This window comes from Tamandua tetradactyla, chromosome 21, assembly GCF_023851605.1.
Source record: "Tamandua tetradactyla isolate mTamTet1 chromosome 21, mTamTet1.pri, whole genome shotgun sequence".
Lineage (NCBI taxonomy): Eukaryota > Metazoa > Chordata > Mammalia > Pilosa > Myrmecophagidae > Tamandua > Tamandua tetradactyla.
In genome coordinates this window covers 51,964,848-51,990,585 of record NC_135347.1, presented here as the reverse complement: position 1 = coordinate 51,990,585, position 25,738 = coordinate 51,964,848, and the positions used below count along the sequence as shown (strand labels likewise).

The following is a 25,738-nucleotide window of genomic DNA, read 5'->3' as shown; positions in this document are numbered from 1 at the left end:
GGCGGAAGTGTGACCTTTCGCTTCCTGGGACTGTTCCCTTCCGGGTTCACGTGGATCTTCCGGGTGTCTGTGACAGGAATTTCTACGCCGCTTTTTCGGCGACTTTTTGGTCTTCCGCTTCTTGCCACCGCCCCCAAACCTCCCACACCCTCGCCGACCCTGCGTGTCCCGGTCTCGCTCCTCCCCTGGCAGCCGCTCACAGGACGGATCGCAAGCGGAGCCAGGCCTAACCCTCCCGCGGACCACTGCCTCTTTTGGCGCGGGCGAAAGCTGCGACCGAGTGGGCCCTACCGTCGCTGCTCGGCCTTGGAGCCCCCGGGAGGGCAATGCCGATAGGCCCTGCCTAGCCCACCCCCAAGGACACCTGTGAGTTTAGGGGGTTTCAGAGAGGGACGCGACCCTGCAGGCCCTGGTCGGGGTGGGGCACGGGGAACTTTTCCTGAAATGTAGTGTTTTGTTTAGAGTGGGAGGTTTCGGCAGTATCTCTTAGTTATCCTGGACTTGTGTGCCCCCCACCAGCCATCCAGAATGGTGAACATTTTTGAAGAATGTTAGGACCGCTTACTTGTCTCGCTGTGTTCCCTTCCTCACGCTCCTAACACCCTACTTCCCTTAGCCCAGTGGTCGGTCCAGGACCAAATGAGGAAGATTGTTTGGGACCTTTACATGGTGTTTCAAAGGGTGGTGAAGAACTGAGGAAAACATCTGGATTAAGGAACGGTTTTAAAAGGCATTTGTTTTTAATACTTTTAATTAAATGGGCATAGAATTGCCTCCATTTCCTCACTTTACGGGAAAATGCAGAGTCGGCTCTCTCTGATAGTTTGTACCTTCATTTTCCATTTAGCCTTTGTAGAGTTCTTCACTTTTCTTTCTAGGCAGGAAACACAGGGTCTTAGGAGTCATACAGCTTCTGGATGATCCAAGTTCCCCGTTTTGTTTTTCCCTCTCGGGTCTTTGTTTAAAACAGCAGTTACAATTTAGATTGCGTATACTAACAGAGAAGAAAGAAAAAACGTAAAACAGCAAGTTCAGTAGGCAAGTTGTTAACAGTTGGGTGGTGTACGATTTCGTGAGGAAAGAGATCATAACTGACTATCGAGTTTGTGTGTTCATGTTACAGGCAACACAATATATTAGTACATACCATCATTTCGTACGGTTCAGTACCACAAGGTTTTCAACAAGTATTGGCTGACAACCACAAGACTCTTAATATGTACTGATTAATATCCAATAATAATAACACTACTTTGGTGGTTTAAGTAGCTCCGATTATGTCTGATCTGGAAAAGTGTGACAGATAGGCTTCATGTGAAATAGGCAATTTATCAGTTACTTAAGAAATGTCCACTTGGAACCCTACTGACTAGATTACTTTTAAAATATTTGTTTGGAATTTTATCCTTATTAGGAATGACTATTCACTTCAAAGCCTATAGATGAATTTTGACAGTGAATGAGCTGGATTTAGGAATTGGAGTTTTTGCATCGTGGAGGAAGAAAGTGGGTTTGGAGATTAAAGGCATTTGAATAAAGTGTTCAAATACTTTGGTTAGGCCAGTTCACTTCTTGTTTTAATACAATGTAGAGTCTGGTTTCTGGGAATTATGATGAGGGAATTACGTAACTTTTGAGTGTTCTTTTATTTGTTGGAGGAGTGGTCAACCTTAGGAAAGAAATTCTAGTCTGTAAGTTACAGGACCAAGTAGTATGTCATAGGAATTACTTTGTAGACTACACTGTTACCACGTCTCATGTATGATTATTTACAAATAAATAAATGATTTTTTGTTGGGTCACTCTGAGCCATGAAGCAATATTTAAGATTCTTACCTTCAAGCAAGAACCAGGGCAATCGTTTTAAATGTCCAAAGTTTACTTAGATTATTTTATTTTATATTTAAGTATAGAGTGAGGAAGTGATACATTTCAAGCAGAGAAAGATAGGATACTAGTAATATCTGGATTTTATTTATCTAACATAAAATTTGCCACTTCTACCACAGTTAAAATGGAATAATGTTACTTAGTGAAAAGCCTTTCTTTCAGAATATCAAGAAAACTGATTTAAAATTTTGTTGAGGTCCCCTTAATTTTGGTATGATATGTAGCGGATTTTGTTCTGAGAGACTCCATATTATGTTCAAGAATTGATCCCCTATGTTGTTTCTGGTGAACTGTTATTTTGGTATCATTTTTATCTTCCTCAAATTAGTGTTGAATATTATCATGCCTCAATTATGTGGACTAACTATAATATAAGAACTCGGTGAACTGAAGTCGAGCACATGGGTTATCAGGTTGGGGCCTATTGTAAAGCGTCTTAGGTTGTAAACTTTTATAGCAGTCACATATGTTCAGGAGTTATAACTGTTATTTCTAAATTCGGAGATACTGAGCTGTTTGTATATAACTTGATCGTTCCCAGAAACTTTGGGTATTTATGTGACACATGAGATTCAAAGTTACACCTCTGAAGCTATGAAAGTCAGCAGTACCCCCTACAGGAACTGTTTAAAAAGTTGAAAAAGGGATCAGATGAATGAATCTGATCTGGATAGGACTAACATAAATCAGAATACAGGGTAAAGGATGATATCATCCATATTTTAAACTTCAACTTCTGTATGAGACCAAAGGGAGAGATGTTTATTTGGTGCAAAATTTGTTTTTGGGATAATGCATTACCTAATTTAACTTGTATGGTCAGTTTAGTTGAACAGCATAAACACATGGAACCTTGAACAGGGCGTGAGATTTTGTTGGTTTTTCCAGGTTAGTGTGATGCCCCAGTATATCCCACAATAATTTGGGCAGTGAATAAAGAAGTATTTGGCAGTGTCCCCTTGGGGTACTGGGGAGAAAATAGGAAATATTCAGCTTTCCCATTTGGAGAATTTCTGATATTCTCGTAAGCAGTGGGGACAACCAATTAATAGGCCAAGCCTTCGATCTTGGGGTTTGCCCCTATGAAATTTATTCCTGCAGAGGATAGGCTAAGCCTACTTAAGATTATACCTGAGTCACCCCCAGAGAATCTTTTGTTGTTCAGATGTGTCCTCTCTCTCTAAGCTAACTCAACAAGTGAACTCACTGCCCTCCCGCCTACATGGGACATGATTCCCTGGGGTGTAAAGCTCCCTGGCAATGTGGGACAGAACTCCCGGGATGAGCCAGGACCTGGCATCAAGGGATTAGAAAGCCTTCTTGACCAAAAGCGGGGGAAGAGAGAAGTGAGACAAAATAAAGTTTCAGTGGCTGAGAAATTTCAGACTGTTGAGAGGTTATCCTGGAGGTTATTTTATGCATTGTATAGATATCCCTTTTTAGTTTATGGTGTATCGGAGTGGCTGGAGGGAAGTACCTGAAACTGTTGAGCTGTGCTCTAGTAGCCTTAGTTCTTGAAGACAATTGTATAATGATATAGCTTTTACAGTTTGTGTGATTGTGAAAACCTTGTGTCTGATGCTCCTTATTTCTAGGGTATGGACAGAAGAGTAAAAAATATGGATAAAAATAAATAATAGGGGGGACAAAGGTTAAAATAAATCAGGTAGAGGGAAATACTAGTGGTCAATGAGAGGGAGAGGTAAGAAGTATGGTATGCATGAGTTTTTCTTTTTCTTTTTTTTTGTAGTGATGCGCATGTGCTAAAAAATGATCATGGTGATGAATACACAACTATGTAATGATATTGTGAACATTGTACACCATGTATGAAATGTTTGTGTGTTAAAGATTTATCAATAAGAATATTTCTAAAAATATGGATAAAAAATAAATAATAGAAGGGATAAGGGGTAAAATAAATCTGGTAGAGGGAAATACTAGTGGTCAATGAGAGGGAGGGGTAAGGAGAATGGTATGTATAAGTTTTTTCTTTTTCTTTTTTTGGAGTGATACAAATGTTCTAAAAAATGATCATGGTGATGAATACACAACTATGTGATGATACTGTAAACCATTGATTCCATCGTGTGTGAAATGTATGTGTGTGAAGATTTGTCAATAAAAATATTTTTTAAAAAATCAATGTTGAAATCTATTAGAAAAAATGTATTAGGAAGAGGAATTGAAATTATGGGCTTTTGGTTTTCTTCCTTATCTCTAGATGGCCCTCCAGTTTATCTGTATTGTGGAGCATTGGATGCCATTGGTTAAATTTCCTAGGAGTGATCCTCTTCCTCATTTTGAAGGATGGCCTGGTTATGAGCCAGACTTGAGGGGCAAGATTCATACTGAGGAGAACCTGACATAAGTTTTGGAAGGACACCAAAAAATGTTGACGCTTATCTGAGAATTTGTGATGAACTGAACTGAATATTTGCCCTAGAGTAAATTTTTGGCTTTGGATTCATTCTAATCTTTTAAACCTAGGATAATTGGTCATTAACTTTGTAAGTTATTCTGAGCTACAGGACTTTTTTTCTTTAAACTTTTAGGTTTGAAATAATTTCCACCTGTAGGACTCTTTAGCATTTTTTGTAGAGCTGGTCTAGTTGTGTGATGAATCCCCTCAGCTTTTATTTAACTCATTATGTCTTATCTCTTTTTCATTTTTGAAAGACAGTTCTGCCAGATGTAGTGTTCTTCGTTGGCAGTTTCCTTGCATTCAGCGCTTTAAATAGATCATCCTACTTCCTTCTTGCCTTCATGGTTTCTGATGAGTGATTGGCACTTAATTTTATTTCAGCTGTGTTGTGTATGATGTTACTTCTCTTTTGCGGCTTTTAGGATTTTCTGTTTATCTTTGGCATTCAAAAGTTTGATTATAACATGGCAGGGTCTATTTGGGTTTATCCTGTTTGAGCACTTGGATTTGTATGTTCATGACTTTTGTTAAATTTGGAAAGTTTTCAGTCATTATTTCCTTGAATATTCTCTCTTTACCCCTTTCTCTCTTTCTGGGACTCCCACAATGCAATATTGGTATGCTTGATGGTGTCCCACAGGTTCCTTCAGGCTCTGTTCACTTTTCTTCATTCTTCTACTTCTCAGACTGGATGATTTCAATTTTCTTGTCTTCAAGTTCACTGATTCATTCTTTTGCCAGCTCCAGTCTGCTATTAAATCCCTCAAGGGAGTTTTTAATTTCTGTTTCTGTGTTCTTCAGCTCTGTTTGGTTCTTTTTTATAATTTCCTTCTTTCTATTGATATTCTCTCTGTTCCCCTGTGTTTTCCTGATTTCCATTAGTTCCTTGTTCATGTTTTCCTTTAGCTCTTTGAGCATATTTAGTACCATTTTTTAAAAAGTCTGTCTGGAACGTCTCGGGCCTGGTCTTCCTGATTGATGGTTCCTAATGCCTTAATCTACTCTTTTGCCTCCTGTTTCATTATATGCTTTCTAATCTGTTACAAAAAATTTAACAGAAATTTACCAAAAAATAAAAAAAAAAGGGAAGGGAGGGAACAAAACCTCTTCTTTGCCAGTCTTTGCAGATTGGCCTGTGTGAGTGCTTTCCTTCTTCAAATTCTCCATACGATGAATTTGAAGATTAGCTCTATTCAAAAGCATAGGGCTTTCCTGGTCCTTTCTGTGCATGCATATTGTCCTGGGCATGCATGTGTAGCCCTTTTACAGTATCTATAGTTTTGGACACTGTACTATATGTCCCACAGTGGGCAGTCCCTTGCCTCAATTAGTTGCAACTTGATTGTTTTCCCACGGTATTCTGTCAGAGGGCTCTGCTAGCCGCCTTCTACATGCAGGGCAAGTTCTGGGACGGTGAGCTCATAATGAGTGTCCTCATTCACTCTTTTAGTCTGCCGCTGGATAGACTGGGTGAGACATACATACTCCCAGTATGTCCATAATGGTTGCTTTGCTCCCTCCGGAACCAGGATCAGGGACTTGCACTGGCAGTGCAGGCAAACTCTGTTTTGCCCTAGTTAGGGGGAGAGTGTGGGACCAGCAAACTCCAGGAGATCCTCCTGTTTCTAGGATGGGTGACTTTCGTGATTGGTTCTCACCTAGTTACTGTAATCCTTTAATCATTTTCAAGAGTTTTGAGAAAGATCTTTCTGTCAGTTCTTGCTGGTTCAAATTTCTTGGGGAGGATAGAGCCTCTAGATTTCATCGTGTCATCTTGTTTGGTGCAGGCCGTGGGACATCTTTTGACTTATTCTTAATTTGGATCATGTAAGCTGAGGCTTGAGCTTTTATGTCATTTGGATCTTCATGTCTGAATGCATGATATAGGATCTTATCTGGATGAAAAAGAAAAACAGGCATATTACTTATAGGTATATAGTATCTGTAGTTTTAAATATGAACTAATTTAAATAAATACAAAATGGACATTTTAATTCTAGTTTTTCTGAATATATTTTTCCCCTTGTTTGCTCACATCTGTAATATCTGTATTACCCTAAAATGAAATATGAATCAAAATTCATTACAATGAATTGTATTTTATGTCATTTTCTTATTAATCCTTTAGAATAGGAATTATGTTTCATGTTGAGTTGGGTCCAGGAAGCAGAGTAAAGAAGTCCATGAGGGCAGGTGAACCTGAGGAAAGGGCGAACAAAGCTTTAGCTGCCAGTCTTAAATCTGGCAACCTATAATAATTGAGTGTACCTTTAATGAGGAGTTCCCTGAAATGTTGCTTTATTCAAAATATTTGTCCATTTTGTCTGATCAGAGAGCATCAGGGAGAATGGATTGGCATACATGATAGGATTGATTTTTCTTTTGTTGGTATGCTGTATGGTGGGGGCTGCATTTCATTCTTTTTCCATATCACTATCCCATTATTGTAGCACCATTTGTTGAATTTTGGGGGGGGGAGTGGTGGGAAGTGCATGGGTTGGAAATTAAACCTAGGTCTCCCACATGGCAGGTGAGAATTCTACCACTGAATTATCCTTGCATGCCTTGATGGGATTAATTTTTTTTAATTGCCTATGACAAGAGATAAGGGCCTGCTGAAGAATGTTGACAAACTGTTTGTTTTCTGGAGGTAATACCTTGTCTCTGTTCCAAATTAGAGAGTCAGTCAATTGGGATAATAAGATCTTACAGTGACCCAAAGACTCTTGTCCACAATCTGTTATGAACCGTGTACTGCTGAATCTCACTATCTGTGGCCACCCTAGAGGATTTTAATCTTATAGAACTGAAAAAAGCAAGGAACAAACTTTGTATGAATGATTTATATGTTCTTTCCCAGATCTTTCTTTTTTTCTTTCATTTCTCCTGTGCCAATTTTTCCAGCCATCCAGTCTCAATCTCCACAGATAACTACTTCAGCTCTTTTAGCTTTTCAATTGGTATTTTCCTCTGTAGTTCTAAAAAAGTGCTTTTATAACTCATTGAAAAAAATTTTCCTGCAGTTAAAATGAGGAGTTAGCACTTTTATTTATTCTCTCATCCTCCCTGTCTATATTTATGTATATCTAAACAAAAATTGATGTATGTAAACATAAAAGTGTTTAATACAACATATAATGTAGCAGTATATATATATGATAAGCATATATAATATAATTAAAGATATATAATAAATATATGATCAAAATTTTTGTTTAAACCATATATTCAATGTTTAAATTATTTTAAGAATCAAATAGGTAATTGTGATTATACTTCCTTTTTTTTTTTTTCGCATGGGCAGGCACTGGGAATCGAATCGAACCATTCTCTCCAGGATGGCAGGCAAGAGCTCTGTCAGTGAGTCACCATGGCCTGCCAGTACTTCCTTTTTTGGATGATCTTTTGAGTGTTTTTTCTGTAGCTTAGTAATTCTTTTAAATTTAATTTATTTTGTATTATCAAACTGAAAGAACATACAACCGTACCTTCTTAACATACAAACATTCCGTGTGTGGTGTACAATCAGTGGCTCACAATATCATCACATAGTAGTATATTCATCACTGTGATCTTTTTTTTTTTCCACATGGGCAGACACCGGGAATCTAACCTGGGTCTCCGGCATGGCAGACAAAGAACTCTGCCTGCTGAGCCACTGTGGCCCGCCCACCATGATTATTTTTTAGAACTTTTGCATCACTCCAGAAAAAGATATAAAAAGAAAAAAGAAAAAACTCACACATGACATACTCCTTACCCCTCCCTCTCATTGACCACTAGGATTTCCATCTACTCAATAGATTTTAACCTTTGTTCCCCCTATTTTTTTTCTATACCACTTACCACTCCCTTTCATTGTTCACTGGTATTTCAGTCTTCTCAACTTATTTTAACATTTGTTCCCCCAGTATTTATTTATTTTTGATCCATGTTTTTTACTCATCTGTCAATATCGTAGATAAAAGGAGCATCAGACATAAGGTTTGCACAATCACATAGTCACATTGCAAAAACTACATCATTATACATTCATCTTCAAGAAACATGGCTTCTCAGGGTTCACTTCCCGGGGCCTGCTTCTCATATAAAAAAAAATAAATAAATAAAAAAGTGAGTGGAGGATGAGTGCTGAATCATTATACTGATATTTCTTTCAGTCTCCAGTATCTTAGAGTAGCTAGAAGTAAAAACCTAAAATTATGAAATTGCAACCCATATCAAACTCTGAAATCTGTTCTACAACAAATTGTTGTGATGTGCTTTGAAATGTATTGCTTCCCGCCCCCGGCATGGGCAGGCACTGGGAATTGAACCCAGGTCTCCGTCATGGCAGGCGAGAACTCTGCCTGCTGAGCCACTGTGGCCCGCCCTGTGTTACTTTTTTATATATGTTATTTTTCAAAAAAAAGCCAATTATGATAATAAAAGAAAAAAAGTGAAAAAACAAAACAACAACAGGAAGAAACATGGCTACTGGAACACAGCTCTCATGTTTCAGGCACTTCCCTGTAGCCTCTCTAATATGCCTTAAACTAAAAATGGAATATCTGTAAAGTGTGTAAGAATAACCTCCAGGATAACCTCTTGACTCTGTTTGACGTCTCTTAGCCACTGACACTTTATTTTGTCTCATTTCTCTGTTTCCCCTTTCAGTTGAGAAGATTTTCCCAATCCCTTGATGCTGAGTCCCAGCTCATTGTAGGATTTCTGTTCCCCATTGCCAGAGAGGTTTACACCCTTGGGAGGCATGTCCCATATAGAAAGGGGGAGGGCTGTGAGTTTGTTTGCCGTGTTGGCTGAGAGAGAGTTAGGCCACATCTGAGCAACAAAAAAGGTTCTCTGGTGTGACTCTTAGGCCTAATTTTGAATAGACTTAGTCTATCCTTTCTGGGGATAAGTTTCATATGAACAAACCCCAAGATTGAGGGCTTGGCCTATTAATTTGGTGGTCCCCACTGTTTGCGAGAATATCAGGAATTCTCCAAATGGGAAAGTTGAATCGCCCCCTTTCTCACCATTCCCCCAAGGGGACTTTGCAAATACTTTTTTTATTCCCTGTTCAAATCACTCTGGGATTTATCGGGGCAACACTCTAGACTAACCTACAAAATCTCATGCCCTATTCAAGGTTCCATGTACTTACCATGTTCAATTAATCTATCCATAGAAGTTATATTAGGAAATGCACTAGTATATATATATGTATATATATAAATTTGTACCAAATAAACATTTTTTGCTTTAGTCTCACACATAAGTTTAAGTTTTAAAATATGAATTACCATCTATTTCCAGCACCCTGCAATATTGGCATTCCTTTGTTCTTCTTCATGCAAAAACATTTTTAAATTTGTGCATTTAGTCACTATCATTGTACACTCTGGGCATTCCTAGATTTGGAAACAATATATGATAAGGGTCTGGTATCCAGAATATATAAAGAAATTGATCAACTCAACAACAAAAAGACAAACAGCCCAATTAAAAAAATGGGCAAAAGACATGAACAGACACTTCTCAGAAGAGGAAATACAAATGGCTAAAAGGTACATGAAAAGATGCTCAGTTTCCCTGGCTATTAGGAAAATGCAAATCAAAACCACAATGGGATATCATCTCACACCCACCAGACTGGCCATCATAAAAAAAAAACCCAGAAAATGACAAATGCTAGAGAGGATGTGGAGAAAGAGGCACACTTTTCCACTGTTGGTGGGAATCTAAAATGGTACAACCACTGTGGAGGGTAGTTTGTCCTCAGGAAGCTAAGTATAGAATTGCCATATGATCCTGCAGTACCGTTGCTAGGTACCTTTTCAGAGGACATGAGGGCAAGAACACAAACAGACATTTGCACACCAATGTTAATAGCAGCATTATTTATAATTGCCAAGAGATGGAAACAGCCAAAATGTCCATCAACAGATGAGTGGCTAAACAAGCTGTGGTATATACATATGATGGAATATTACGCAGCTGTAAGGAAGAATAAAGTCATGAAGCATGTAACAACATGGATGGACCTTTAGGAGCATTGATTAGTCAGAAACAAAAGGACAAATACTATATGGTCTCACTGACTGTATGGTCTAACTGATATGAACTAACATTAATGAATGAACTTGGAGAATTTCAGTTAAGAACAGAGGCCGTCAAGAGATGGAAATAGGGTAGATTTTGCCTAATTGGAGATGAAGGGATACGGATGTGCAACAGGAGTGATTGTAAAAATTCAGAAATGGATAGCACGATACTAGCTAATTGTAGCACAATAATGTTAGTACACAGAATGAAGCTGAGTGTGAGAATGATAGAGGAAAGAGGGCGGGAGCACAAATGAAACCAGAAGAAAAGATAGGCAATAAAGAATTTCTTTGTTTTTAATTTGCTACTTTTCTTTATGTGTACAACTATTTCTACTCTGCTAGCAGACTCTTTCTGTTCTGTGTTGGTTATCCCTTTTCTAAGATCCCAGATTTTCATTTCTTTTTTGATAACTTACATGTGTAAAAGTAATTTTATTCTTCCTTGCATTGTCAGTATACCTGTGTGTAGACGTATAGCTTGGAAGCATTTGTCTTTAGAGCCTTAAAGGCATTAATCCACTGTCTTATGGTTTTCATTAGTGCTATTGAGGAGCCCAAAGCCATTTTTATTCCTAGTTCTTTATAACATTGGAACATGGGAACCCTCTGGAATATTTATAAACTTAATTTTTCCCTGTTATTCTAAAATTTCATCATAGCATGCCTTGATTTCTTTCTTTTTTTACCATGCTTGGTACTCAGTAGGCGCTCTCAAACTAGAATTGGTGTTCTTCAGTCCAGGACATTTTCTTGTTTTATTTATTGGATAATTTTCTTCTTTATATATTTTCTGTTCTTTCTGGAACTTCTATTACAGTGTTGAATGTTGAGTCACATAGTTTTATACTGTTACATTTTCTTTTCTTTTTTGTCCTGCCTCTCCCTTGTTCTTCCCATTTTTTTCTTTTTTCTGCTTAGGGATTTTCTCATTGTTATCTTTTAGTGTTCTGTTGGATATTTCTGCTTTCAATTTTGTAATTCTTACGGCTCTTTCTGCTTTTTTAAGTAGCATATTTTTCATGTTTTGTGTATGCAGTGTCTTTTCATCAATTACAGTGATTTTTTTTGTTTGTTTTCATTTCTTCCTGGTATTACTTCTATTTCTTCGAGATACTGTTTTTTCTTTTTCTTCTGGTGATCCGTGGATATTTAAGTGTGATGTAGTAGAAGTCTAATTGGAAGGTCTTTGTGCATGGAGCCTCATGAGGCAGGTAGCTTTACATTTCCTTGGTGGACCTTTGTAACTGTGTTACTGTTACTGTTATAGGTTCTCTTGTTGCTGTGTTGTATAGTTTCTCCAGAGAAGAAATTGCCTGCTTTGGGAAAGTGTGACAAGTTAGGAGTGTGTGTGTATGTAGGTAGGTAGACCTTCAGTGTTTTGTGAGTTAAGCAGAGATACTTGTTTTCACTTTGGTACCTTACCCTATCTTTTGTAAATCTGCAGTCTCTCTGGATCAGTGATTGCAAAGAATAAATGTATAGTCTCCTGCCTGGTTCTCCTGAAAGGTTCTGGGATTCTGATTGTTTTGTACGCAGGTTTTCCCTATTCCTGTTGAACAAACCCTCTTTTAATGATAGTCCTTTATATAATTTATATAGACTTCTGGGGAATGCCAGCATTTTATAAATAGATGTTAGGTGATAAAAGTTCTTTTCCTTGCTTGATCAGATCTAGAAGATCTAAATCCTAGGAATCAAGTTATTGTAAGGTGACTTGTACCTTTGAATAAATTAGATTGAGAATAAATACAAGAATCTGTAGGAGTTCATTAAATGCCTCTCTTGGATGATTTCTTTTTTATTATCAGAGTATGTGATCATCATATAGGAAAATTTAACTTGATTTTCCAAAAGACTTTTTGATATCAGGGTAAATTTATTAAGGTAAATTCATCAGAAAATTAGAAACTTGCATATATTTTACTGTTATTTGAATAATCATATATGGTTAGTTCAGATTTAGAATTCATTATTTGTAAGTATTTTGTTACCTACAGTGGGACTAAAGGGATTTAACTCACTTAAAATTTTTACAGTAACTATAAATTAAATTCATACCTTGGTAACTAATTGTTTTATATAAGCAGATATTAGTTATCAATATTATTAATATAATATGTATATATTTTTTACATGGGTAGGAACGGGACTCGAACCTGGGTCTCTGACGTGGCAGGCGAGATCTCTGCCACTGAGCTACCATGGCCTGCCCCATTAGTATAATATTTTTAAGCTCTAATGATTTAGTATTGTCTTTTAAATTTATTTCAGGTAGAAGAATACATGTGCACTTTTAGTGAACAAGAGCATGTTCCCAAACTCCTCAATTTTGGGTCGCCCGCCCTTCACTCCAAACCATCAACAACATAATAACTTCTTTGCCCTGTCACCAACTCTTTATTCACACCAGCAGCTTATCGATGCACAGTTCAACTTTCAGAATGCAGAGTAAGTATGGTGATGTTTTGGCCCAGATAATTTGTAAATTTATTTTTCTGTTTGACAAAAGCCGTTTTTGTATGAAATATTTGAAATAAAGAAAACATCATCATGTCTTTTTTCCTTTTGATTAGTGGAATAGTTTTTATTAATTTTTTTTTTTAAAAAGTAAGATTTTACTGTTCTTTGTTTTTGATAGCTTGTCTAGAACTGTATCATTACAGCAGTTGACATATGGAAATGTCAATCCAATACAGACCTCACCTTCCCCATTGTTCCGAGGAAGGAAGTAAGTACTTCTCAATTACTTTAAAAGAAAGTTTTGCATTTGTGAGAACTATATAAACATGTATCTTATATTAAAATTGTTTTAGCACTATGCCCTACATTTTGTTTTTCTAGGTGTGTACAATGAGTCTAGACACAATTAAAATTTTTTTATGTATTTCTTTTAATTTTAGAATCTTTTTTATTTGATTTATTCCTGCCATTTTTATAAGTTTCACGTGGAATCAAGCTAAATTTCTTCAGAAAAGTGCTTTTTAATTGAGATTTTTTTAAACTAAATTAAGTGACCTTCTTTTGTTTTATCTAAATCTTATACAAATCACATTCCATTATAACAAATGCTGTTATAGTGAAAATCTCTACGTGATACAAAAATATCACTAGCTAGGAATTACTCAGCACTCATCATGTAGTAGGCATTGTTCTAAGGTCTTTATAAGTATTGATTTATTTAAGTTTCACAATAACTTATAAATAGGTACTGTTGTCCCTCTGTTGAGGAGAAATGCACCACAGAGGTTAAGTAGGTATTTAATTCAGATAGAAGTGGCATAGCTGGGATTTGAACATAGGCAGACTGGCTCTAGAGCTCATGCTTACGCACACTATAAATTGTTCTTCAGAGTTGGCATTGTGAAAAGCTACCTAATTATAGAATGCTACATAATGATGGTAAAAGTATTAACTTTATCAGATTTTGTTATAGAAATTGCCTGGATAGCCAGTTTTTCACAAATGAAAATAAATTCTATGAATTCATAGTTATAAATATCTTTAAAGCTAAAATTGCATTTCCAGTAGAAGATATTTACCAAATGTAGCTCTGAATGACTGTACACTTTTACCTATGAGTAGGATTTCCACTTATTTTGTGCCTCTCTTAAGGAGAGAGGAGTTGGCATAATCCTAAAGGAGTATTTTAATAAAAATCTTCAGCTGGCTTTGACCCATAGAGTTTTAGAGCTTATCTAGGGAAGATGTATAATTGGACCGTTTTCTGTCTCATAAAATACTACCCTGATGAATAGTACTATAAAAATGAAATGATTATCTTCTTTTTTCCCAACAGTTATTATATTATTTCCCCTCAACTTTTTATTTTGAAAAATTTTAAACCTCTGGAAGAGCTTAAACAACAGTAAAATGAAATTCTTAATGCCTTTTACCTATATTCATCAGTTATGCTATATTTGGTTCTTTCTCTTTTTTTTCTCTAAACCATATGGATGATATTGTTGATATTGTTTCACTTTATCCAAAAGTGGAGTAGGATTCTTCCTAAGAATAAGGATATTCTCGTATGCAAGCAAAATACATTGATCGGATGTGAGGGCAATCTGACTGCAACGTCTGTCACCCCATTGATCGCCAGGGTTGATTTGGCTGATCTGGCTGACTAGGCCAGTGTCCCCTTCCTCCTCACCTTTCCTGCTAGAGGAGGACCATTCCTCGGTCAGCGGTATAGAAGTGGGTGTGCTCCCCTGCTAGAACCTCCAAACAAGTTCTCATAATACATTGATCATGCCCAAGAAGTTTGACATTAATAATACTGTTGTCTGAAATGCAGTTCATTTTCAAATCACCTCAGTGTTCAATGTCTTCTTTTTTTTTTTTTACCTAGTAGTTAGGAAAGATCTGATTTGAATATCTCCTAATTAGATCTTACCAGCCAGAACAAAGGTTGATTTGAAGTCCCCATTTTTATAATAGCAGTGAGTTCACCTAATCCTGTCCTTATGTTAGAGTTTAGATTTTTTGCTCTTAATGTTTCTGTACATAGAAACTTTGCTGCAAAGTGTTCACTACTGAGATAAAAGTGCTGTTTATTTAGATGTAGGAGACAAACCCCAATATATACAATGTAGGTTTGTCTTTTCTATATGTTATTACTATTCATTCTTTCTAAGATGTTGAGAGGCATTTCTTGTATTGAAAATAAAAACTTTCATCTAAATTCTTTATGGATCTAATAATGTGGTCTTGCTTGAAAAGTTGTCATATTGCCTTCATCTATTATGATATTTACATGTTTTTAATTGTTTTCTATTTGTAATCAGAAGGTTATATCTTTAATTACTAAGGTATGTTGCTTGTTTTTAGGAGATTAAGCGATGAAAAAAACCTTCCTCTTGATGGTAAACGTCAACGTTTCCATTCACCTCACCAAGAGCCAACTGTAGTTAACCAGATAGTGCCTTTATCAGGTGAACGAAGATACTCAATGCCACCACTGTTTCATACACACTATGTACCAGATATAGTCAGATGTGTTCCACCTTTTCGAGAAATACCATTTTTAGAACCTAAAGAAATCACACTGCCTGAGGCCAAAGATAAGGTAATATAGATTTCAATTTTTCCTTTTGAGAAGTTAATATAAATAATGCATTAAAAGTATCACAAATATCTAATATTCTGGATTAAGTGGAACATGCCGTTTTATATACACTGTTTAAAGTACTGTTCAACTCAATTTTCTGTCTAACTATTACTTTGATTTTTGTTAGCTGTTCTTTTATGAAAGGATGGTTATCAGGAACTCAGATTTCTCCTGATTCATAAAAAACTGGATTAGAACATAAAACATTTGTTTTTTACTGTGGAGAACACTGTTGTTAATTATTACAGAGGAACTAATTTTCAGGTAATTATTGTAATAAAGTGTTAAAAAGCATTTTCTTTTGGTATATTTGTGTTAACATGGAGTTTGAATGTTAAATAATAGAGAATCCAAGAGTCACTGAGGAAATAATATATTCAGAGTGAAATAATCAAGAAGGCTTCATCTAAACGTTTATAAACATTTAAAAATAAATGAAAAAAAAATAAATGAAATGGAATTGTTTAAATAATCATTCTTCAAAATGACATTGTCAGCATTGGGAAACATGTCGTTTAACACCCAATGTTAGAAACTTTTTCTCCCCGCTCCCATCCCTCACATATTTTGTGAAACAAAACCAAAATAAATAAAAAACCTAGATAATTGAGAAGAATTTATAATGTAAATATCTGCACTCTTCTGGATTGTCTTTGGTTTATATTTGTTGTTTTTGCATTTTCAAAATTCCTTAGTTCTGCTTTTTATTCCTCTATCATTTTTTTTAACTTGAGATACAATCCTACCATAAAATTATAAAATTCACTCTTTTAAAATGTACAATTCAGTGGTTTTTGATGTATTCACAAGGTTGTGTGAACATCACCACTATCTAATCCCAAAATTTTCATCACCCGCAAAAGAAACCTATCCCCTTGCCCGTTAATTAGCCCCTGGTAACCAGAAATCTATTGTCTGTCTCTATGGGTTTATCTGTTCTGGACATTTCATTTAAATGGAATCATAGAGTATGTGGCCTTTTGTGTCAGGCTTCTTTGACTTAGTATAATTTCAAGGTCTTCTATGTTGTAGGATTTCTCAGGGCTTTGTTCCTTTTTATGGCTGAATAATATTTCATTGTATGGATATACCACATTTTGTTTATTCATTCATCATTTAATGGACATTGGGGTTGTTTTCAGCTTTTTGGCTATTATAAATAATGCTGCTATGAATGTATATGTCCAAGTATTTAAGTGGGATTGTATGTTTTCATTTCTCTTGGTTATATACCTATGAGTGAAATTACTGGGCCGTTTGGTAACTATGTGTTTAAATTTGTTTATAATTATGGTAAAACATATATCATAAAATTTGCCATTTTAATCATTTTAAATTATATAATTTACAGGCATTAATTATATTCACAGTATTGTGCAAACATTATTACTATCTATTTCTAAAATTTTTATGACCTTACACTGAAATTCTTTACCTGTCAAGCAGTAACTCCCTATTGCCCCTCTCTCCCCCCTCTACTCCCAGCTTCTAATAGCCTCTAATCTCCTTTCTGTCTCTATGAATTTACCCATTCTAGATGTTCCATATAGGTGGAATCATAAAATATCTGTCCTTTGTTTCTGGCTTTTCTCATTTAGCATGTTTTCAAGGTCTTCCATGTTGTAGTATGTATCAGAATTTCATTCCGTTTTATGGCTGCGTAATATTCCATTGTATGCATGTACTACATTTTGTCTATTCTGTTCATTCAGACAACATTTGGGTTGTTTTTATATTTTGGCTATCATGAATAATCCTGCTATGAATGTTGATGTACAAGTATTTGTTCGAGTTCCTGCTTTCATTTCTTTTAGGTATGTACCTTGGAGTGGAATTTCTGGGTCATCTGGTAATTCTATCATTAATGTTCTGAGAAACTGCCAAACTGTACCATTTTATATTCCCACCAGTGTACGAGAGTTCCAATTTTTCCACATCCTTGCCAACTATTGTTATTTTCTGTTATAAACTTTTAAAATCCATTCTGGTAGGAAGTGCTAGCTCATTATGTTTTTGATTTGCGTTTCCCTAATGACTGACTACTGTTGATACTTTTTCATGTGTTTTATTGGCCATTTGTATATCTAGTTTTGTAGAAATGTCTATTGAGGTCCTTTGCTCATTTTTAAAAATTGGGTTGTTTATCTTTTTTATGGGAGTTCTTTATATTCTATTTATTAAATTCTTATAAGATGTATGATTTGCAAATATTTTTTTTCCTATTTGTAGGTTGTATTCATTTTCTTGATGGTGTCTTTTGAAAGATAGGCGCTTTTAATTTTAATGAAATCCAATTTGCCTATTTTCGTTTGTTTGCTTGTGCTTTTGGTATCATGTTTAAGACATCATTGCCTAATCCCAGGTCACAAAGATTGATGCTTATGTATTTTCTCAGAGTTTTATAATTTTAGCTTTTGGTTTTTTTTTTTGAGTGCATGGTCTGGAAATCGAACCCGAGTCTCCCACACGGAAGGCGAGAATTCTACCACTGAACCACCCGTGTACCCTTCTTGTGTTTTGGTTTTTAATTCATTTTGAGTTAATTTTTGTATGTGTTGTGAGACAAGGCATCTAGCTTTATTCTTTTGAGGTTGGTCCAGTTGTCCCACTACCATTTGTTGAAAGGCTATTCTTTACCTCTCTGTTATTCTTTTCCCACTGGTATCTAGGAAAAAGAATCAGGCAAAAGCAGTGGGAAGGAGTTAAAAACAAAGTAAAATGAGAAAAGACTAACTAGGGATGTTTTGGTATTATTTCCTTTTTTCCTTCTCATTCTTTCTCTGTTCTTTGCTTTCTCATTTAAAAGACACTCTTAAAATGCAAAAGCACCTGGTATGAATAAAATCAGACCAGTTCTTTGAATAAATATGTAAGAATCTTTTATTTATGTGGGTTTTTAACATATGTATGTGGGTAGGCCCATTTGTTGTGTAATTTATTATGTGTAGATATTGAAAACTATATTTTTACATGGATTTATATGTTTATAATAGTTACCTATTAGAACTAACTAAGTAGTGGTTAGTCCTGCAGTTGTAGTAGGCATGTGTTGAATGTCAGTAAATTTAATAACGATTAACACTTAATAAAATAAAATAACGTAATTCAGAATAAATCATCTGGCAAAGTATGGTCACATATCAGTAGCGTAGAAAAAGATTCTCCTGGTCTTTGGATTTAGGCATTTATTTCAGCGGAATAAAGATATAATTCTTAAACCAGTTTCGCTGAGTGCTACCCTCCACCTGCTCTGTTGTGGGAGAAAGAAGGCAAACAGTTAATTCTATGTTCATTCATTAACTGAACGCTTTTTAAGACAGCTAATGTTAATTTATTGATGCCGCTTCTCTTCTAAGCATTCTAAATATACTATGTCATTTATTCTTTTCAACAATCCCATGACATGGATATTAGCCTTATTTTACTGAGGCTCAGAAAGCTAATCTTGTACAAGGTACACAGCTAGTAAGTGACACAGCTATGATTTAATCCTTATTTCTAATAATATAAAGAGTAGGAACCTAAGATAGTTAAAATCAAGGGTAGGGAGATGACATTCTTAGAATTGACTATAATGTCAGGTAACCTGTGACAGTTATAGTACTGATATTTATTGTGACTTACTTGACCAGCAGTGTGCTTAGCTGTGTGTAAGGTTTGCTATTGTTTTCAACTACTAGAGTGTAAAGTGAATGGAAAGTTCAGTCTGAGGTTAAGGTGGAACAGTGAATGCACAGTGGGGCCTTGAATGCATAGATGAAATGAAATTTAAGGTTTTCAAGGAGAGAAATAGCATAATTAGATTTGTATTTTTTGGAAAATAGTTCTTGCAACATAGTTTCGTTTGGAATGAAGAAGGCTTAGAAGAAGGGTGATCACTGTTAAGACTTTTAAATTAATCCACATGAGAGGTTCTGAAGCTGTCAGTTATGGCAAATGATAGTGGAAAAGATGTGAGAGATAATACATAAGGAAGATTGCATCAGTAACTCCTGGGATTTGATTCTGCACTACTGACTCAGCATATGAACGTAGATTTTGGGTATATAAGCTGATTGAGGAACTAATTGAAAGACATGTGGAACTACAAAAAATCGACCGTAATATGTGAGCTCTTTAGAAACCTCACATTCTTTAAATTGCATACTAGGCATGTAGGGCTCATGAAAAATAGAGTTGGGAGCAGACTACTCAAAACCTAAACAGTTTTTTTTGTGTGTGTGTCTGCTGTATGGTGGGATCACATTTCATTATTTTTCCATGTGAGTATCCCGTTATTGCAGCACTATTTGTTGAATTTGTTTGTTTTCCTTGTTTGTTTTTGGGGAAGCACATGGAACAGGAATTGAACTCGGGTCTCCCGCATGGCAGGTGAGAATTCTACCACTGAGCTACCCTTGCACCCCCTACAAAACCTAAGCAGTTTTGTATCCATAACACCATAAAGAATAATCGATACTTTGGGAGATAACTTGGACAAATTGGCATGTAGCTTAGCATAACTGGGTGCTACTACAGGGGATATTAAAAATACACAAAGTAGAGTTGAGAAACTGGCTTGTGGTAGGCACTTGGCAAGATAGTTAAAAGTGGAGCTCTCATTTATTGAGGCTGCTGTTAGACCCAAAAGAAATGTACCAGCATAGAGCTATGCAAGGCTAATGTTCTCTTTCTTTCTTGAGAGGGAACCCTGGATGCAGATACTTATTTTTAGTTGTCTTAGATCTCTAAGGAATCCTGTCTGTGTAGCAGCCAAGTTGAGGGCTTTTATTTTCCTTTTGAATGTTATAGTTCTACAATTTCAGCCCCACTTACAAATCAGTCCAACTTCCATGGTAAATTGACATCATTCTCTGTTTTACCAATTGTGTATAAGCTAATTGTTATTACAGAAACATGATACAGCTGAAAGCAATAGCTTTATGTTTGAAATTCAGAATCAAAATCAAAGTCAGGGTCAGAAGTATGGCTCCTGAAGTCACCTGCAATTAAAATGACAAATTAAAACTCCTGGAGTAGTTTTAATTTTGTATTTATTTAGCAATCAGCAGAATTTTGTGAGTACTTATTTTGTGAGGCATGGGAGAAACAATGGTGTGCTAAATATATGTGGGCTCTTTACCACGAAACATACAATATAGTGAGGAGGAGAGTCATTAAAAAATAATCATGGAAATCATAGTTATGTATTTATAAGTGCCATGAAGAAGAATTATAGGGTGCTGAGAGTGTATTTGTAGACTCAAGGAAAACCTACTAAAGGAGGTCATGCTTAAGCTGAGATCTGAAGGATGAGTAAGAGTTAGTCAAAGAGTGGTGAAGGTGGGGAGAATGCTTTAGAGAGAGGGAACGGTATACCTGAAGATCCTTATATGGAAGGAATGGGATATGCAAATGATGGAGGGAGGGCAAGGTGGTTAGAGATTGGTAAATTCGGGAGAGAGTGGCTGAAAGTGTGGTTGAAAGGTGGTGAGAAGAGCAAACCATGCAGGGTCTTCTAGGCCATTTTGGTCTTCATCTTAAGAACAGTCTTCATCTTAAGAACCATGGTAAACTTCTTAAGAACAGTGGTAAACTGCTTTTTTTTAAGCAAGGAGGAGGCATGGGTTAAGATTATCACTGCAAATGGAGAGCAGATCAAGGTTGGTGTTGAGCAAGTGTGAATGTAGGGAAGTTATAATAGTAGTCTAGATGAAAGGTAATGAGTGATACCTTGAACTAGGAAGTGATGGAGGTAAAAGATGGAGAGAAATTGATTGATTAAAGCTAAATTTGGGAGATGGAAGTAATAGGATTTGATGATGAATTAAGTTAGGTTTTCTCACCTCAGCACTGTTGACATTTTGGGCCAGATAATTCTTTGGTGTGAAGAGGCTGTATTGTGCATCATATGCAGCATCCCTGGCTTTTGCTCAATAGATGCCACTAGTTCTCAGTTGTGATAACCACAGATATTTATGTCTCCTGGGAGACAGAATTGCTCCCTACTGAAAACCACTAGATTAAGTAGAGAAGATAATGAGGATTGCTCAATTATTAAGGTCATGGCAATGAGAGACCCTGAATAATTGCCAGTATTTATTGAAATGTTTAAGAGCTAATGACCTGTTTTCTGGAACACATCTAATTTTATTTCCCTTATCTTGAGAGCTCATTACTAATTTGTGTTTGTACTTTGTGGATTGCACTTATATTTAGGCAAAAAACATTACCATTTTTCATATATTGTGGAATATGATCAGGTCCTGATATTCTTAGGTAAACGGTTTTTCACTTTTTTTTTTTTTAACATAGGGACCAAGCTAATAATGACAGATGGAAAATTATCAATACATTTAAAAACTTTCTTGGAGCCAAATTGACTAAAGTATTATGGACATGCTTTACCTAACCTTATAATGGTTTATGTTGACCTCAGACAATGATAACTTTATTGGTAATTTGATTTAAGCCTTTTAAGGACTTTTAAGGACAATGCTTTTTAGGAAAAATGAACAGTAACAGTTTACATTTAGAAGAAATAAATTTGAATATTTTAAATTATATATAGGAAAATCTTGTTTTTTGCACAGTTTTGAGCGGAAATAACTTTTATTTGTAGTGCAAAATAGATTTCTTCTGAAATTAATTTTAAATTAAAGTAATAGATCTTGACAGGCAGCCTTAACAGGTAGTTTGTGGAGATTTGAACAACTTTAAGAATATCTTCTTTGTAGATACTTTGTTATTGAATTTTTTAAAAAAACTGAAACTAAGCAAAATTTAAACAAAATCAATTAGAGAAAATTTCTGGAATGCCATTATAGTTTGATATGATTAATATGACTTAAATAGTTCATGCCTGATATTTAACCAAGGAGATTTCATTTCATATATGCTTACTATTTTTGTTTGTTTTTAGAATTGTAAGGATTGAGCTGGCTCTAAAATATTTCTCTAAATTTAAGAATGGAAGTCTTGTTTCAGCATATATGTACATTTCTCTAGTTTTCTCTCATTCAGACTGTCTGTTCCAGGGTAAGGTAAGGTAATTTGATAATGGCAGTCCCTAAGTAACTGGCTACATTGTGAGAAAACTTCTTAATTATAAAAAATTTTAGAAGTCAAGGATACGTGTGGTGCTATCTGCTCCCCCCCCCCCAAAAAAAACAAAAAACTATTAGAGGGGGCACAGGGGTAGTTCAGTGGTAGAATTCTCACCTTCCATGTGGAAGACCAGGGTTTGATTCTTGGCCTATGCACTCCCCCTCCCCCCAAATTAAGCAAATAGTGCTGCAAAAACGGGAAAGTCACGTGGAAAAAGAATGAAATGTGACTCCTACCACATAGCATACAGAAAAAAAAACCATTAGATCGCCATTAAGTAGTCCTTTAGGAGAGAGGAAGTATTTCTATTCCTGAGGATACCCAGTCAGTTAATTTGTGTTGTATTTCTTGGCCATATTTTGTTTTGTTTTGACCAGTTTGTTTTATTCTCCTAATTTTCTCTCTCTTTTTTTTTGAGCGGGGGTGCAAAGAGGGGAAATCTAGGGATATTAAAAAATGTCTCTTCCATTGTCAAGTTGCCCAGAATACCTTTACCTTCTTAAAATTAATATTCTAAATATGATAAAAGAAAACTTTTTTAATTGTGAAATATAACATATATACACAAAAGCAATGAATTTCCAAGTACGTTTTAACAAGTAGTTATAGAACAGATTTAAAAATTTGATATGGGTTACAGTTCCACAATTTTTCATTTTTTCTTCTAGCTGCTCCAAGACACTATCAATATAATGATTCAGTAGTCATATTCATTTGTTAAATTTTATCTTCTCTGTTAATCTTCCTTTTCTCTTTAAATAACGTATATACATAAAAGCAATACATTTCAGAGTACATTGCAACAGTTAGATGTAGAACATATTTTAGAGTTGGGTATGGGTTATAATGCCACAATTTTAGGTTTTTATTTCTAGCTGATCTAAGGTATTAGAGGCTAAAAGAAGTATCAGTATAATGACTCAGCACTCATCCTCATCTGTTAAACCAGACCTTCTCTGTATAACTCCACCATCACCTTTGATCTTTCTACTACTTGATAAAACTTTTCAAACAATGGTTAGGACTTGTGCCTACTTGTGGACTAGGAAGCTGGACTAGAGAGGTAGAGATTGAAATAACAGAGAAAGAGCAAAAAACTGATGTGCCCTTAAGGTAACTAGAAGATTTATTATAAAAGGGATTAGCTTTGAACAGGAGATAAGGACCAGCTTTTCTGACAGGAGAGGTAAAAAGATGTGATTTCATTCAGTTAGGTTAGTATGTTTATTTGGGTTCAAGAAGCTGAGAAATTTCACATCCTGAATCCTCAATTTTCTTAGTAATCTTTACTGCGAGTTTATCTGCTAAAGAAAGTAAGATAAATGTAGAGGGCCTAAGGAAACTAGTAAAGACATATTTGAATGATGATGGTGAAAAATGGGAGTGATATCTAACAAGAGACCTGGAATTAATAGTTGAGTGATGCTGAGGGCCAATGTTAGATTATATATTTGAAATGTTACAATTTTGCGAATTTTTTTTTGTCAGTAGCATCTCTTAGCAACTCACATGTAAGCAGAGAAGGTGATTATTTGGATTGCTCTAAGATTAGGATTCAGCAGGACCAGGACAGGTATTAAGAGCATGACAAGGGGATAATATTGCTAAGGCATCATAAAAAAGAGTCATTCAAGGGATATATTGTGGGGATAAGCCAATAGGGAAGTAAATTTGCCATTTGGGTGCTGACGAATTGGGAGACAAGGGAATCCAGGTCTGTTCTAGACAAAGTGTGAGGGGAATAAGAAACTAAAAGTTAGACTGAAAGGATATTAAAGCTGACATAGTATATTGGAATTAAAGATTTCATAGGTAGAATAGTTTTAATTTATAATAAAGGTCACATAATGGTTATGGGTGTGGAACCTGGATGAGAGATAGTGAAGTAAAAGAAGCCTAGAAATTGTGAGAAGGTTTTGTTGTGATATGGAGCCCACTATAGATTATGAAGTCACCTACAGTGATAACAGGAGTTGGGTTGGAGGTGAAAGAGTTCATCAGAATAGTAGATAAACAGGGAGAGCAGTAGATGGCAACAAGAAGACAGGGCTCAGGGGATGTAAGAATGGGGAAGAGTGGTTTGCATGAATAGAAGACCAAGGACTTTCATATTTGGTACCTTTGGTCTGAATACCAGGGGTCTTTGGTAAAGGGCCAGATAGTAAATTTTTTAGGCTTTGCCATTCAGGTATGGTTTCTGTCACATATTCTCATTGTTTTTATACTTCTTTTAAACTCCCCCAGACATTTTTAGTGTGATGGTCATATAAAAACAGGTAGCAACCTGAGGGCTATAGTTTGCTGGTCCATGGATTATTCTCATTACGAATGATCTGTGACTGTGCTTTTCTGTTATTTGTCAATGATATTTTACTTTGTAAAATTTTTATATTCAGACCATTCCTTGTATGTACTTGAGTAAAAGTATTTATATTTTGGAAAGTTTTGAGAAAGTAATATATATTTATTTTTAAAATACTGTCAGTGGTATTGATTTATACTTCTCAATATCATTTCATTTACATTTCTGAAAAGTCACAAAATTTTTACTTTTTTTATGGTGGGTTCAAGTTGAGTCAGCAGATACTGGAATTATTTGAAGCATGTCAGCAGCAAGTAAGTGATTTAAAGAAGAAAGAACTCTGTCGAACACAGTTGCAGAGAGAAATTCAGCTATTATTTCCACGTATGTTTCCCTATTTTTTTTTCCATGCCCTTCATATGTATGTATTCTTTTAAAATTTTAAATAAAACCTTATAATTCTCTTCCCTTTTTTCAGAAAGCAGACTCTTTTTGGTTGGGTCATCTTTGAATGGATTTGGTGCCCGGAGCAGTGATGGTGATTTGTGTCTAGTTGTTAAAGAAGAACCGGTAAGTAGTGAAACATTTATTCCAAGTGTGTTTCTCATGTTAAGACATTTAAGAAATTTCATGTAAAAGTCATTGCGAAAAAGAGCTTGCTGTGTTTTAATTACTTTTCTGGGTTCTCTATAGTAAAGGACAGCCAGGAAATGCTTCTGTTTCTTTTATGTTGTATGTACATTAAATAATAAGCACAATAGGAACTCTAGCATTTTTTTTAGTTCTAAATTGATAAAGTGGGGTGGCTTCACTATGTATATTCAAAGAGATGTGCCTCT

General features: G+C 35.6%; 1 protein-coding gene across 2 annotated transcripts in view; it reads left to right on the top strand.

Moving 5' to 3' along the window:
- Window positions 1–18: 18 nt before the first annotated feature.
- Window positions 19–25,738, top strand: part of TENT2 (terminal nucleotidyltransferase 2) — a 73,268-nt gene continuing 47,548 nt past the window's right edge. For both annotated transcript variants that reach the window (XM_077139330.1, XM_077139329.1), the window contains exons 1-6: window positions 19–366; window positions 12,676–12,852; window positions 13,043–13,132; window positions 15,232–15,469; window positions 25,169–25,283; window positions 25,378–25,469. In XM_077139330.1, the coding sequence (XP_076995445.1) occupies window positions 12,713–12,852; window positions 13,043–13,132; window positions 15,232–15,469; window positions 25,169–25,283; window positions 25,378–25,469 (675 nt within the window). In that variant the 5' untranslated portion in view covers window positions 19–366; window positions 12,676–12,712. The remainder of the gene's footprint in view (window positions 367–12,675; window positions 12,853–13,042; window positions 13,133–15,231; window positions 15,470–25,168; window positions 25,284–25,377; window positions 25,470–25,738) is intronic.